Raw genomic sequence first — 14,170 nt, forward strand, 5'->3', positions numbered from 1 at the left:
CCACACTCCTACATTCCTGCTGGGTGACCTTGGGCTAGTCACAGTTCTCTCAGCCCCACCTACCTCCCAAGTTCTCTCAGCCCCACCTATCTCCCAAGGTGTTTGTTGTGGGGGGGGGGGAAGGGAAAGGAGCTTGTAAGCCCCTTTGAATCTCCTTACAGGAGAGAAAGGGGGAATATAAATCCAAACTCTTTTTCTTTTCTTCTTTTTAATAATATGCATAATGGCATAGTTGGGTAAATGTAAAAAAACAGACAAGGAATCTTGATGCAGCCCAAACGTAATGGCGCTCGGATTGCTTTCTTGCAGTATTGATCCAGCGTTCATGAAGGAATTATTAACGAAGAGAGAACAGAAGTCACGGACGTGCTGAAGTAACATAAGCTTGGCATCGTTTGCAAAAATTTGAAAATAAAAGAAAGCAATAGAGAATCCCAAATTCATAGTTTTCTTTCTGGAAACAAGATCTGTAAATTTAGGTAGCAGAAACCAGGGGATATCCGGGCGAAGACAACTTGGGAGTTACCCCTTCTTCAAACTGTACAGTCTGGTTCTTCTTCCTCTTTCTTCCTTGGTAGAAGGCAGAGATAAGCTTGCAAAGCTGGTGTTAGGTGTTGCTTTTGTGTGTGTGTGTGTGTGTGTGTGTGTTTTGCTGTATTATTTTACAACGGGAATACAATTTGTGAATCCACTTTTCTCTCCCTGGTGCTGAACCTTGGGAGAGTAGGTTGAGCGGTGGATGGAGATGAATAGGTGGAGAATAGTTGGCTCGCTCGCTTCAGCATGCATAAAGGAAATTCAAGGTCTTCTAATGGCTCTGTTTCTTTTCTACTCTTAGCAATTGCATTGCCTTGAAAGTTTCCATTGTCACGGCCATCCATCGGGCCTTCTAAGCCGCGCTGCTCAGGACTCAGAGCACAAAGGCATCAATGTACTTTAGAGTCAACAGAATTGATTGGAGCCAGTTGGGTACTGCAGAACAAATGGGGTTAGATAAACGCATAGGGGGTGCATATTAATTCTGCTGTCTTCACAAAGCATTCGCTAAATACATCGCTTCAGCAGGTAGCTGTGTTGGTCTGTACAAGAAGAGTACGAAGCAGTCACAAGAAGAGGAGCAGCGGTGGCGTAGTGGTTAAGAACGGGTGTGCTCTAATCTAGAGGGACTGGGTTTGATTCCCTGCTCTGCCGCTTGAGCTGTGGAGGCTTATCCGGGGAATTCAGATTTATTTATTTATATTTATTTGTTTATAATTGGTTTTATATACCGCCCCTCCCCTGAAGGGCTCTGGGCAGTGAACAACACAATAAAACCTTAGTTACAATAAAACCCCATTAAAACAGCAATTAATAATGTTACATGGGCATCCAATCATAAAACATTAGCTTGTGCACTCCCACACACGCCAGCTGGGTGACCTTGAGCTAGTCACAGTTCTTCGGAGCTCTCTCAGCCCCACCTACCTCGCAGGGTGTTTGTTGTGAGGGGGGAAGGGAAAGGAGATGGTAAGCCCCTTTGAGTCTCCTACAGGAGAGAAAGTGGGATTATAAATCCGATTCTTCTTCTACTAGCTGCAAGATTCTGGGGATACAAGCTTTTGAGAGTCAAACCTCCCTTTGCATTTCACAAAGGGAGCTCCAACCTGAACATGGTGACATTCTGGCCTGTCTTGAGAAAGATAAGTGACGTTTTGTGGGTACTTGTCCACACAGTTCAACAGAGATGTTTATTTTACACCAGAGTTCAGTAGCTGCTTTCAAGCAGGAAAGGGTTGGTTTTTAATTTGTACGTTGCATCTTAGAGTTTCAATGTTTATTTGTTGACTTTACCCAATTTTGACTGCTATTGGTGGGGTTTTTTTTTCCCTCTGACACCTTTGTGCTTCAAGAAGGCCAAGGAGATGTGAGACGCAGGCAGTATTCACACTGGGTTCCTATGGCAGAATTTGTCTTGGGGACGATTGTGAGTGCTCTTTGATTCTAACCAAATGCTGCTCTTGGGCAGTCATGCGTACGGCTGACATGGGATGCTCAGTCCAGCCACAAAGAGGCATGTGAAAGTAGGTCAGCATGACAGGGGAAATGAGGCACTTCTGGCTTGATGTGGCTGCTCCGGAAAGATCCTGTTCAGTTTTGTTCCCCTTCTGGTGGTTTGCTGTTGCAAATATCCCAGGTCTGCTTAGGCTGAAAGGTGCGGCTGAGTCAACTGCCAGGTGAAGAGCGACTCCTTCCAGTCTGTGAAAAGCCACAGCAAGGATGTGGGAGAGAAAGTTCTGTGGCTCAGTGGTAGAGGATTTGCGTGGCACAGAGAAGGTTCCAGGTTCAACCCCCAGCATCTCCAGTTAAAAGGTCCTGCAACGGGTGACATGGAGAAGGCGGCTTCACGTGTTCACCCCCCATCTTGTTTCCCAGTGTGTTTCCATTTAGTATTTCCGGTCAACACAATCCCCACCCCCCGACCCTTCTTTGAGCCTCCCGCCAAAGGCATAGTCATGACATGTCTGTCACTCATGCAAAATGGTTGCCTGCCCTTGTAGACTACAATAACACGAGTAGTCTTGGTTTCCTGAAGGTAGACCACATCCAGTGCCCTTAGGTATAAGGTGACGGCTTAAGTTGGTACAGCCCCATACAGCAGCAGTGGCGTAGTGGTTAAGAGCAGGTGTGCTCTAATCTGGAGGAACCGGGTTTGATTCCCCGCTCCGCCGCTTGAGCTGTGGAGGCTTATCTGAATTCCCCAGATAAGCCTCCACAGCTCAAGCGGAGAAAGCGGGGAATCAAACCCTCCGGGGATAAGGCGGCCTATAAGTCTAATAAAATAAATAAATAAATAAATAAATAAACCCGGTTCCTCCAGATTAGAGCACACCTGCTCTTATGAAAGAGCAGATGAGAGCACACCTGCTCTTCATCCATTATGAAAGATTGTGCACTCCAACACATACCAGCTGGGTGACCTTGGGATAGTCACAATTCTTCGGAGCTCTCTCAGCCCCACCTATCTCACAGGGTGCTTGTTGTGAGAGGGGAAGGGAAAGGAGTTTGTAAGCCCCTTTGAGTCTCCTTACAGGAGAGAAAGGGGGGATATAAATCCAACTTTTCTTCTCTTCTTATATGTTGTGGTTCAAAACTGTGCACACTGATTAGTATGTCTTAGCTGTTTATGGGGGGGAAAGTCCCATGTTATTTTTCAGGGCTTACTGGCAGGAAAGTGTCCTGAGGATTATACTGAAAGTGTGGTATAGTGCTTAGAGCAGTGGTGGTGAACCTTTGGCACTCCGGATGTTATGGACTACAATTCCCATCAGCCCCTGCCAGCATGGTCAATTGGCTTACAGTGTTGCATCAGTGTCTGGAAGGTCCAAGTTCCAAGCCCTGCTCCGGCATGCAGTTCCTTGGGTAACCTTGGGCTGGTCGTTATCGTCTCAGTTTGGACATTCCTCACAGGGCTGTTGTGAGGATGAAATGGGAGGAATCATATAAGCCACCGTGAGTTCCTTGGAGAAAGGTGGGGAACTTGGAGTGTACTGCTGCAGCCAGAAAGGATTCATAGAATCAGTGAGTTGGAAGATACACCCAAGGGCCATCCAGTCCAACCCCCTGCCATGCAGGAAACACACAGTCAAAGCACTTCTGACATATATTCATCCAGCCTCTGTTTGAAAACCTCCAAAGAAGGAGACTCCACCACACTCCCAGGTAGTGCATTCCACTGTCCAACAGCCCTGACGGTCAGGAAGTTTTTCCTGATGTTTAGGTGGAATCTCTTTTCCTTCACCTTGAACCCATGACTCCTGGTCCTAGTCTCTGGAGCTGCAGAAAACAAGCTAGCTCCCCCACCAACATGACATCTCTTCAAATATCCAAACACGGCTACCATGTAGGAGGTTAAGAGCTCATGTGTCTAATCTGGAGGAACCGGGTTTGATTCCCAGCTCTGCCACCTGAGCTGTGGAGGCTTATCTGGGGAATTCAGATTAGCCTGTGCACTCCCATACACGCCAGCTGGGTCACCTTGGGCTAGTCACAGCTTCTCGGAGCTCTCTCAGTCCCACCTACCTCACAGGGTGTTTGTTGTGAGGGGGGAAGGGCAAGGAGATTTTAAGCCCCTTTGAGTCTCCTACAGGAGAGAAAGGGGGGATATAAATCCAAACTCCTCCTCCTCCTCCTCCTCCTCCTCCTCCTCCTCCTCCTCCTCCTCCTCCTCCTCTTCTTCTTCTTCTTCTTCTTCTTCTTCTTCTTCTTCTTCTTCTTCTTCTTCTTCTTCTTCTTCTTCTTCTTCTTCACCAAACTAAACATCCCCAGCTCCCTAAGTCTCTCCTCGTAAGATATGGATTCCAGACCTTTCACCATTTTGGTCGCCCTCCTCTGGACCCGTTCCAGCTTGTCAATATCCTTCTCGAATCGCGGTGCCCAGAACTGTACACAATATTCCAGGTGAGGATCGTTTTAGACTAGATAGGCCAATGGGTTGAGTGCTTCATGCATGTCAGCTGCGTTTATGCCCTTCCTTGCGGCCTGCAGTTCTCTGCCCCCAAAAAATCTCTCCAGGTCTTCCTTCCTGCCCTGAACTAGCATGAGCAATTTGGTCAGGCTCAGCAGGAAAGCACCTTCTTTTGGAGTGTGCGGCGAGCCCAAGGCGCTGGCTGGATAGGTGCTGGCGTCTTGCTTCCTGCAATGCAAGGCCAGGGATAAATCAAAACATAAAAAGCAAAAGCCCTGCCCTAGGAGTATCTGCCCCCTTCTGTGTGTTTTGCATTGATGCTGCTCCTTTGATTTGAGTGGGGGGAAATGGAATTTCTAAACAGGCCTTATCGATCCTGGCTTGCAGCAGACCCCAAGTGTTGGTTTTTTTCCCCCTTAAATACAGGAGGTTTTTCACTTCTTGGGTCAGTGTGCTGGCCATTCGTCCGCACATCTGCCAATACCTGTTCACAATGGAGAGCAGAGGAGAGAGAAAGCGAGAGAGAGAGAGAGAGAGAGAGAGAGAGAGAAATCTTTCATCCATTATTGATGCAATGATAGTCCAGCGAACTCTTTTGGGACTGAGGGGTGGGGAGGGGGATAGGACGAGATTAAAGGGGCCAGGTCACGTGATCAGGGGGTATGGGTTTTTTTCCTGGAGGGGGCAAGGCTGCCCGGGCTAACTTGGGAGGCCAATTACTAGATGAAATGCCAGCAGCTATCCTTCGGAGAGGAGGGCCAGTCGGAGGAGGAAGGTGAGGATGCAGGCGAGCATCCCATTAGCGCTGTTGTGAGGAGAGCCAGCAGAACGAAACTCCATTAAAAAAAAAAAAAACCTCCTCTCCAGCAGCGGTTCTGGGGGCGGAGGGAGAGCGATATCAAATAGCTCGCAGAGCTGGTCATTAACATTTCATCGGCTGATAGTTTGGGGAGGGGGCGGTGGAGCCGGGGATGAGCGCGTGAGGAGGGAGGAGGAGGATGCGGAGGAACAGAAGAGAGTTTGAAAGGCAGAACGACCCAGAGCATCAACTGGGGAGAGGGGGAGGAGTGTCTCAAGGACAGCTCTTGTCTATAGGATGAACCACTCGACCATCTGGTATCGCGGTTGCCGGCTGAGTCCCTGTCGTTTTAGCCCTAGGTGCTAGGGAAGGGCTTGTCACCGAGCAGGCATCCAGGAAACAGTCCCCGCAGCTGCAGTGTTGGGGAGATATTCTGAAAAGGGCAGAAAGGGGTTCCAAAGGATAAGGCCGGCAACGGCCCCGTTCCGCACATGCAGAATAATGCACTTTCGATCCACTTCCAATGCACTTCGAAGCTGGATTTTGCTGTGTGGAATAGCAAAATCCACTTTCAAACAATTGTGAAAGTGGATTGAAACCGCAGTATTCTGGGAGTGTGGAAGGGGCCAATGTTTGGTGAGTTGATCAATCTAAAGCCTCCTTCAATGAACCAGGCACTGAGGCCAGCCTCTTAAAAGCAAGCATCCTCTTCCTCTCACACACTTAAAGGGATACTTCTTTAGAGGCCGTCTTAAAAAAGGAATCCACATTTTTTCTCACATGTTGTAAGTATAGGCTGACCAGACGTCCCGCTTTTGGCGGGACAGTCCCGCCCTCAAACAATTTGTCCCGCGTCCCACGGGTTTTTTCAAGTGTCCCGGGTTTTTTGAAGGCTGCCGCACTGCCTTCTGGAGCGCAAGGCAGTGCGGCAGCCTCCCGCGTGCGGCCGCAGGAGCGCACGGCCTTCTGGGGCGCTCCCTTCCCGCCCTGTCACAGGGCGGGAAACGGGAGTGCCCCAGAAGGCTGTGCGCTTCTGCGGCTGCGTGCATGCGTGGCCGGCCATCCCGGTTCACAAAGGTGGAACACTTTACATAAGGTGAAGCCATCCCGGTTCACATCCCGGTTCACTTTACATAAGGTGAAGCCATCCCGGTTCACAAAGGTGGAACACTTTACATAAGGTGGAACACCTTATGTAAGTACAGAGACACCTCCTTCCAGACTAGGTTCAAAGAGGCATTCTTTGGTCTCCCTTAGGAAGGAATGCCTCTTCCAGTACTATCTCAGAGTCGTTCATTTACTTCATTGGTTTACTTCATGTTCACCCTGCCTCTCTCCCCATTCGCCTCCCATCCATTTCATCTTCACAACAACCCCATGAGGTAGGCCAGGCTGAGTGTCTGTGAGCAGCCCAAGACCACCTAATGGGCTTCCGTGGCATGAGTGAAGATTCAAACTTGAGTCTCCGATATCATAATATGGCACTTTAACTGCCACACTCATGGACGCAATAACAGCCGCAACAACACCGTTATACTGTGGCGTGCAGTTAACAGAACAATTGCACAAGGGAACCATATATGTATGTGAAACTAAAGAGCCACTGGTTCAATCTGCCTTGGAGAAAAGTGTAATACAAGCATTCTGACTAGATTAGAGACACAAAATGCAGACATAAAAAAGCGACAGGACGCATAACGCAGTGAAGACATAAAAATCCAACAGGGATCTAGAAGGAGGAGTAGGAGGAGTTTGGATTTATATCCCCCCTTTCTCTCCTGTAAGGAGATTCAAAGGGGCTTACAATCTCCTTTCTCTTCCCCCTCCCCCTCACAACAAACACCCTGTGAGGTAGGTGGGGCTGAGAGAGCTCCAAAGAACCATGACTAGCCCAAGGTCACCCAATTGGCATCTGTTGAAGTGCACAAGCTAATCTGGTTCCCCAGATAAGCCTCCACAGCTCAAGTGGCAGAGCGGGGAATCAAACCCGGTTCTCCAGATTAGAGTGCACCTGCTCTTAAACACTACGCCACGCTGAACAATTCCTGGTTGAACTCTGAAGCACAGAACCAAGAGCGTAGGCCTTACAAACAGGCCCCAAGGAATTGTGGGAGTTTAGTCCATATTGCTGCTCGCTACAGAAGAGGTACAGTGCGACCTTCCCTCACGATACGCTATACCCGACACGTTGCTTTGACGAAAGGTATCATTTCTGATCGACCCGGACGATAATTGCTGCATTTTTAGAAATTATCCGCATAGTCTGCTCAAGAACAAACACTGTAATGGGATAATTATGGAAAGCTGTTTTTTCTGTTAATGCTAGGAGCTCGGCAATTAACACTCCAGCTATATCCTAGCTGTGCAGTTAGTATTCCTTGACAACGGTTCTTAGTGTTCTCTCTCTCTCTCTCTCTCTCTCTGTCTGTCTGTCTCACACACACACACACACACACACACACACACACACAAAACACCTCTTTCTGAGTACCTCCATGCCCTCTTTACAGTTCCTTCAGGGAATTTGCCTTTGGCATGTGACAATAAGCGCTAGTCTGACTGTGATAACCCCCTGCATAATGGTAGCTGCCTCCAGAGAACTGAAATGCTCTGGTGTAAGTGAAGTGTAAATGATGGAATTGATTAGATGGATCAATCCAGCCCCCAAACCGAAAGCCATTTGGGGTTGGAAACTAGGATAGAGGTTTACTGTGATGAAAAGTGAGGGGGGGAAAGACTTTTTTTTCCCCAGCAAGGACCGAGCTATTGGCTCCTGATGATCCATACATAATGCCATGTTGCAGTATTGAAGGCAGGATAAGAATCACCCCCCTGCGTGCTTCATATGTGAGGTACGTTGGGATTGCCTCCGATGTTACTCAGACAGCATTCAAAGCAGGCAAGTGGAGAAAGACAATCCCACTCTTCCACTCAGACTCCCATCTCTTCTTGGGAGCTAAGCAGGGTCAGTCCTATTTGGATGGGAGACCACCAAGAAGAAGAAGAAGGAGGAGGAGGAGGAGGAGGAGGAGGAGGAGGAATACCCCACCTTTCTCTCCTGTAAGGAGACTCAAGGTGGCTTACAAGCTCCTTTCCCTTCATCTCCCCACAACAGACACCTTGGGAGTTAGGTGGGGCTGAGAGAGTTTAGACAAGCCCAAGGTCACTTAGCAGGAATGTAGGAGTGCGGAAACACACCTGATTCACCAGATAAGCCTCTGCCACTCAGGTGGAGGAGTGGGGATTCAAACCCGGCTCTCCAGATTAGAAGCCACCTGCTCTTAACCACTACACCACGCAGGCTCACCTCTGTCTGTTTCTTGCCTTGAAACCCTTCTGGAGTTGCCATGTATTGCAATTCAATGCTACTTTCCGGGACCAACAGATGAACACCAAAGGATAGGATTTTACCGAAACACTGTGTTTGTGGTTGACGGATTCATACGGTTAACAGAGCGGTTGGACACCAAGGACGGCAGGGAGAGCAGAACCGATTCATAATGCACTTGTGCAAAGAGCCAATTGTGCTACAATGTGTGGTTCTGAAGGAATACCGTAAAGCAACTAGCCACACGCCCACGAACTGTCAAACCAGTTGTGAAAAAAGCATGTCTCTGCTTGCAACCGGCCAAAGAAGCAGGTGTCGAAGCAACCCTATTCCACATGCTTCGGCCCCTGCTGGTGTGAGGAGCAGTGCCTGACTCTTGCATGCTTCAATAGGGCTGGAAGAAGAAGAAGAAGAAGAAGAAGAAGAAGAAGAAGAAGAAGAAGAAGAAGAAGAAGAAGAAGAAGAAGAAGAAGAAGAAGAAGAAGAAGAAGAAGAAGAAGAAGAAGAAGAAGAAGAAGAAGAAGAAGATTATTTATATCCCCCCTTTCTCTCCTGCAGGAGACTCAAAGGGGCTTACAATCTCCTTGCCCTTCCCCCCTCACAACAAACACCCTGTGAGGTGGGTGGGGCTGAGAGAGCTCCGAGAAGCTGTGACTAGCCCAAGGTGACACAGCTGGCGTGTGTGGGAGTGCACAGGCTAATCTGAATTCTCCAGATAAGCCTCCACAGCTCAGGGGGCAGAGTGGGGAATCAAACCCGGTTCCTCCAGATTAGATACACGAGCTCTTATCCTCCTACGCCACTGCTGTTCCATGGAGCTCCATGGAAACCATGGAGCGAAAGAGGGATCAAGCTGGGACCCTGGCCGAAAATCACCCGAAGAGATGGTGGCTGGGCATGTGATCCCGAATTCCACTTTCTGCCCTGAGCCAATTCCCAGATTTGCCTAATCCCGTGCGGCAGTTCCGTGGCTGTGCCCTGATCGGGGAAGGAGGTGCAAAGTTGAGGGGAATAAAGGAGGCTTTGAAAGTTAAGTAGGCTTAAGAATCTTGTGTCAGAAAAGGGCTACTGTTCAGAGCACCGAGATGTCTCCCTCTACTGCTGCGGTTTGACGTTTGTGATTTTGTGGCATTTGGCTGTTGTGTCGCTGTAGCTCTCAATCCGTGGTGGAGAACCTTTGGCACTCCAGATGTTATGGACTACAATTCCCATCAACCCTTGCCAGCATGGTCAATTGGCCATGCTGGCAGGGGCAGATGGGAATTGTAGTCCATAACATCCGGAGTGCCAAAGGTTCGCCACCACTGATCTAAATTCAGGACTTTGTGGGGAGAGGAAGGGAAAGGAGCTTGTGAACCACCTTGAGTCTCCTTACAGGAGAGAAAGGTGGGGTATAAATTCAGACTCTTCTTCTTCTCCTCCACGTGATTCCAGCTGGGTGCCCTTGGGCTAGTCACAGTTCTCTCAGAACTCTCTCAGCCCCACCTCCCTCACTAGGGAGGGGAAGGGAAATGGAGTTTGTACGCTGCTTTGAGACTCCTAATGGTTGAGAAAAGCGAGATATAAATCCAAACTCTTCCTCTTTTTCCACTTTGGAGCAGGTGGTGGAATGTGGTGGACAGAGTGTCAGAGTCAAGTTTGAATCTGCACTTCTATCATGGATGTTTGCTGGGTGAACCTGGGGCTGTCATCTACTCTTGCTCTGGCCAACCTCACAAGGTTGTTGTTAAAAACACTTAGTAGGTGCCTGAAAAGATGTTAGTGGGTGCCATGGTACCCACACTGGGGATCCTGCCCTACTCCCTGCTCCCTTTCTCCCTTCTACATTTTCTCCCTTCTACATTTGAGTTGTCTGTACATTTGCCTAATCAAACTATTATGGGCTGGGCTGCCTTCTCAGTATAAAGCAACCAGGAAGAGTCAGTGATGCCAATAAAAAAGAAGAAGAGTTTGGATTTATATCCCCCCTTTCTCTCCTGCAGGAGATTCAAAGGGGCTTACAATCTCCTTGCCCTTCCCCCCTCACAACAAACACCCTGTGAGGTAGGTGGGACTGAGAGAGCTCTGAGAAGCTGTGACTAACCCAAGGTCACCCAGTGCCTCCACAGCTCAGGCGGCAGAGCTGGGAATCAAACCCGGTTCCTCCAGATTAGATACACGAGCTCTTAACCTCCTACGCCACTGCTGCTATGTAGCAGCCTGGAAGGCCATTGCTTTCACATCCTGCATGTGAGCTCCCAAAGGCCACTGCGAGTAGCAGAGTGCCGGGCTTGATGGACTCTGGTCTTTCTTAGGTTCTTATGGAATAGAGTCCGTTTCCTTCTGTGGTCTCTGAGCTTTTCCTGTCCTACCAAAGGATTCCTGCCTCCCTCTGCTTCCATTAAAGCAGATTAAAAGGAGGCCTCAGAGAAGATGAATGGGATGGATTTGCCCTTTTCCTGCCCTATTGCATACCAGCCTGCCTCCGTACAAGGCACCACAGCCCTATTTAGTCATTCACGGTTCCAGGGTGATTTCTAACGAGGTGGAATTTTCCTTTTTGTAAAGAGAGGAGAAAACAGCTACCGTGGTTATAATAGAGACAGACATTTGGGAAGACCTTCGGCTAATATTTTCTGAGTGTTGCCGCCAACCAGGAAAGACAAAAGTATCCCACACGTGGTTAAACGATATTAAGATTCTGTATTATCGTCTCAAGGATATCATGCACTATTCACCGACAAGAAGATTTTGATCCGCCCGTGGTATAATCAAAATGCGTGTTCTTTACGAGGAAGTGTTTCCCAATCCATTTGGCAGCCTCAACACATTTTGTTTTATCATATAATTAATTAATTAATTAATTAATACATTTGATAACCTGCTCACCCCCCAAAGGGCTCTGAGCGGTGTACAAGGGCCACATAGGCCAATAAAACAATAAATTATGAATAACCACTATAATATTAAATCCTTAAAATAACAAGGCAGAATCTTAAAATCTTAGCTAAAAATTACATTAGAAGAAGAAGAAGAAGAAGAAGAAGAAGAGGAGGAGGAGGAGGAGGAGGAGGAGGAGGAGGAGGAGGAGGAGGAGGAGGAGGAGTTTGGATTTATATCCCCCCTTTCCTACAGGAGACTCAAAGGGGCTGACAATCTCCTTGCCCTTCCCCCCTCACAACAAACACCCTGTGAGGTAGGTGGGGCTGAGAAAGCTCCAAGAAGCTGTGACTAGCGCCCAAGGTCACCCAGCTGGCGTGTGTGGGAGTGTACAGGCTAATCTGAATTCCCCAGATCAGCCTCCACAGCTCAGGCGGCAGAGCTGGGAATCAAACCCGGTTCCTCCAGATTAGATACACGAGCTCTTAACCTCCTACGCCACTGATTTACTATGAATGGCGCCCAGTCCCAAGGCTGGGGTGGGGGAAGGGACTGTACCGCCAAAGATGGAGCTACAATGCTGGCATTAATTAACTAATTAATTTTTTTATTTATACCCCCCCTACCCCCCAAAGGGCTCAGGGCAGCTTACAATCACGTGAAACCTAAAACCATTACTACATGTGTAACTTGTCATTACTAGGTGTGTAATACTATGCATTACTATGTGTGTAACGTGTTGCCTTCCAATTTGATTGACGTCTTCTGGATCACCCCGGCTCTCTCCAAAACCAAAGGTCCCCTTTGCCGCCAGGTGTAAACATTTTTTCTGCTCTGCAGCTTTGAAGCCGTGTTGCGTTCTCTCCTCTCTTTCTAGCAAGACCACCTCCGACGACGAGAGCAAGCAGCCGGCCCAAGGGGTGACTCATGCCGTGAAGCAGCCGACACACTCGCCGGGCTGGGAGGAGATGGTGACCGTGGAAATTGAGGCGCGGAAGGCAGGCGAAGAAGGTGCAGATTGTGGTGGTTGTTCTGGGGAGGGGGAAAAGCTGCCCGTGAGCCATCGGGAAACTAATTTCAAAGCCAGGTTCCGTGGCCCTGTAATGCGTGTCAAGAAGGGTTATGCAGCTGCATTTATTTTACATCATGTGTTCGGCTTCTAGTGGCAGATGGGGCGCGGTGTTACAACTGAGTGCACAAATGAGATCTGATCAGCACTACTCATTTTGTAGCCAAAATAGGATGGAATGGGAGCAAATAGGCAGCGGACCGTAGCTCAGTGACAATTCATCTGCTTGGCATACTGAAAATCCCAGGTTCAAGCCCTGCCCTCCCCAAATGACCAGGTAGTAGGTGGTTAAGAGCAGGTGCGCTCTAATCTGGAGAACTGGGTTTGATTCCCCGCTCTGCTGCTTGAGCTGTGGAGGCTTGCTTATCTATCTATCTATCTATCTATCTATCTATCTATCTATCTATCTATCTATCTATCTATCTATCTATCTATCTATCTATCTATCTATCTATCTATCTATCTATCTATCTATCTATCTATCTATCTATCTATCTATCTATCTATCTATCTATCTATCTATCTATCTATCTATCTATCTATCTATCTATCTATCTATCTATCTATCTATTTGTTAGATTTATAGATTAGCTTGTGCACTCCAACACGTGCCAGCTGGGTGACCTTAGGCTAGTCACAGTTCTTCAGAGCTCTCTCAGCCTCACATACCTCCAAGGGTGTTTGTTGGGAAGGGAAAGGAGCTTGTAAGCCCCTTTGAGTCTCCTTGCAGGAGAGAAAAAGGGGGATAGAAATCCAAACTGTTGAAGCCTTGTACATCCAATTTCAGTCTGAGTAGACAATACTACCCTTGTTGGTCTAGAAGAAGAAGAAGAAGAAGAGGAGGAGGAGGAGGAGGAGGAGGAGTTTGGATTTATATTCCCCCTTTCTCTCCTGTAAAGACACTTAAAGGGGCTTACAATCTCCTTGCCCTTCCCCCCTCACAACAAACACCCTGTGAGGTGGGTGGGGCTGAGAGAGCTCCGAAAAGCTGTGATTAGCCGAAGATCACCCAGCTGGCCCGTGTTGGAGTGCACAAGCTAATCTGGTTCCCCGGATAAGCCTCCACAGCTCAAGCGGCAGAGCAGGGAATCAAACCCGGTTCCTCCAGATTAGAATGCACCTGCTCTTAACCACTATGCCACTGCTACAGTATACATCCACTGCATATACATATTTATGCACATGGTTATTCTCTTTACATATAAAAGAGGAGGCTAATGTTTACAGAAAGGGGGTACACCATTGAGACCCCCCAGCTTTTGGGTCCCTTCTCCTCCCTCCTCGGTTACTTACCTGAGTGGGGGAAATGATGATTGTTAATTTGGAAAAAAAATTTCCCAGGCGGTGACCATTTGCTCCGGAAGCTTGATCTTGATTGTTTCAAGCTGAGCAATGTTATGCAGGTAATAGTAATAATGCTAATGGTATTAGAGCTGGTGATTAGGTTAAAGCCAGACTCCAGCAGAAATGAACCTAGCGGCAGTCTGTTGAACCACTCTCCCTGTAATTCCATTACAGCCATGGCTTAAGTGAAATCAAGCAACATTTCATGCACTTCGGTCTCTGTTCTACGCAGGGATGATTTACAAAGGCAGGAGCTATGTTATTTCAGGGCCAAGTCCTGGACTGGGGCAAATCGAATCCAGAGAGGCCATTGGCACCGGTTCTTTT

The 14,170-nt window shown here is 48.2% G+C and overlaps 1 protein-coding gene across 1 annotated transcript in view; it reads left to right on the top strand.

Moving 5' to 3' along the window:
- Window positions 1-14,170, top strand: part of CCDC33 (coiled-coil domain containing 33) — a 149,059-nt gene that overhangs the window by 54,700 nt on the left and 80,189 nt on the right. Inside the window, exon 5 of the mRNA XM_048519734.1 lies at window positions 12,308-12,441. Within this exon, the coding sequence (XP_048375691.1) occupies window positions 12,308-12,441 (134 nt within the window). The remainder of the gene's footprint in view (window positions 1-12,307; window positions 12,442-14,170) is intronic.

This window comes from Sphaerodactylus townsendi, linkage group LG17 (genome assembly GCF_021028975.2).
Source record: "Sphaerodactylus townsendi isolate TG3544 linkage group LG17, MPM_Stown_v2.3, whole genome shotgun sequence".
NCBI lineage: Eukaryota > Metazoa > Chordata > Lepidosauria > Squamata > Sphaerodactylidae > Sphaerodactylus > Sphaerodactylus townsendi.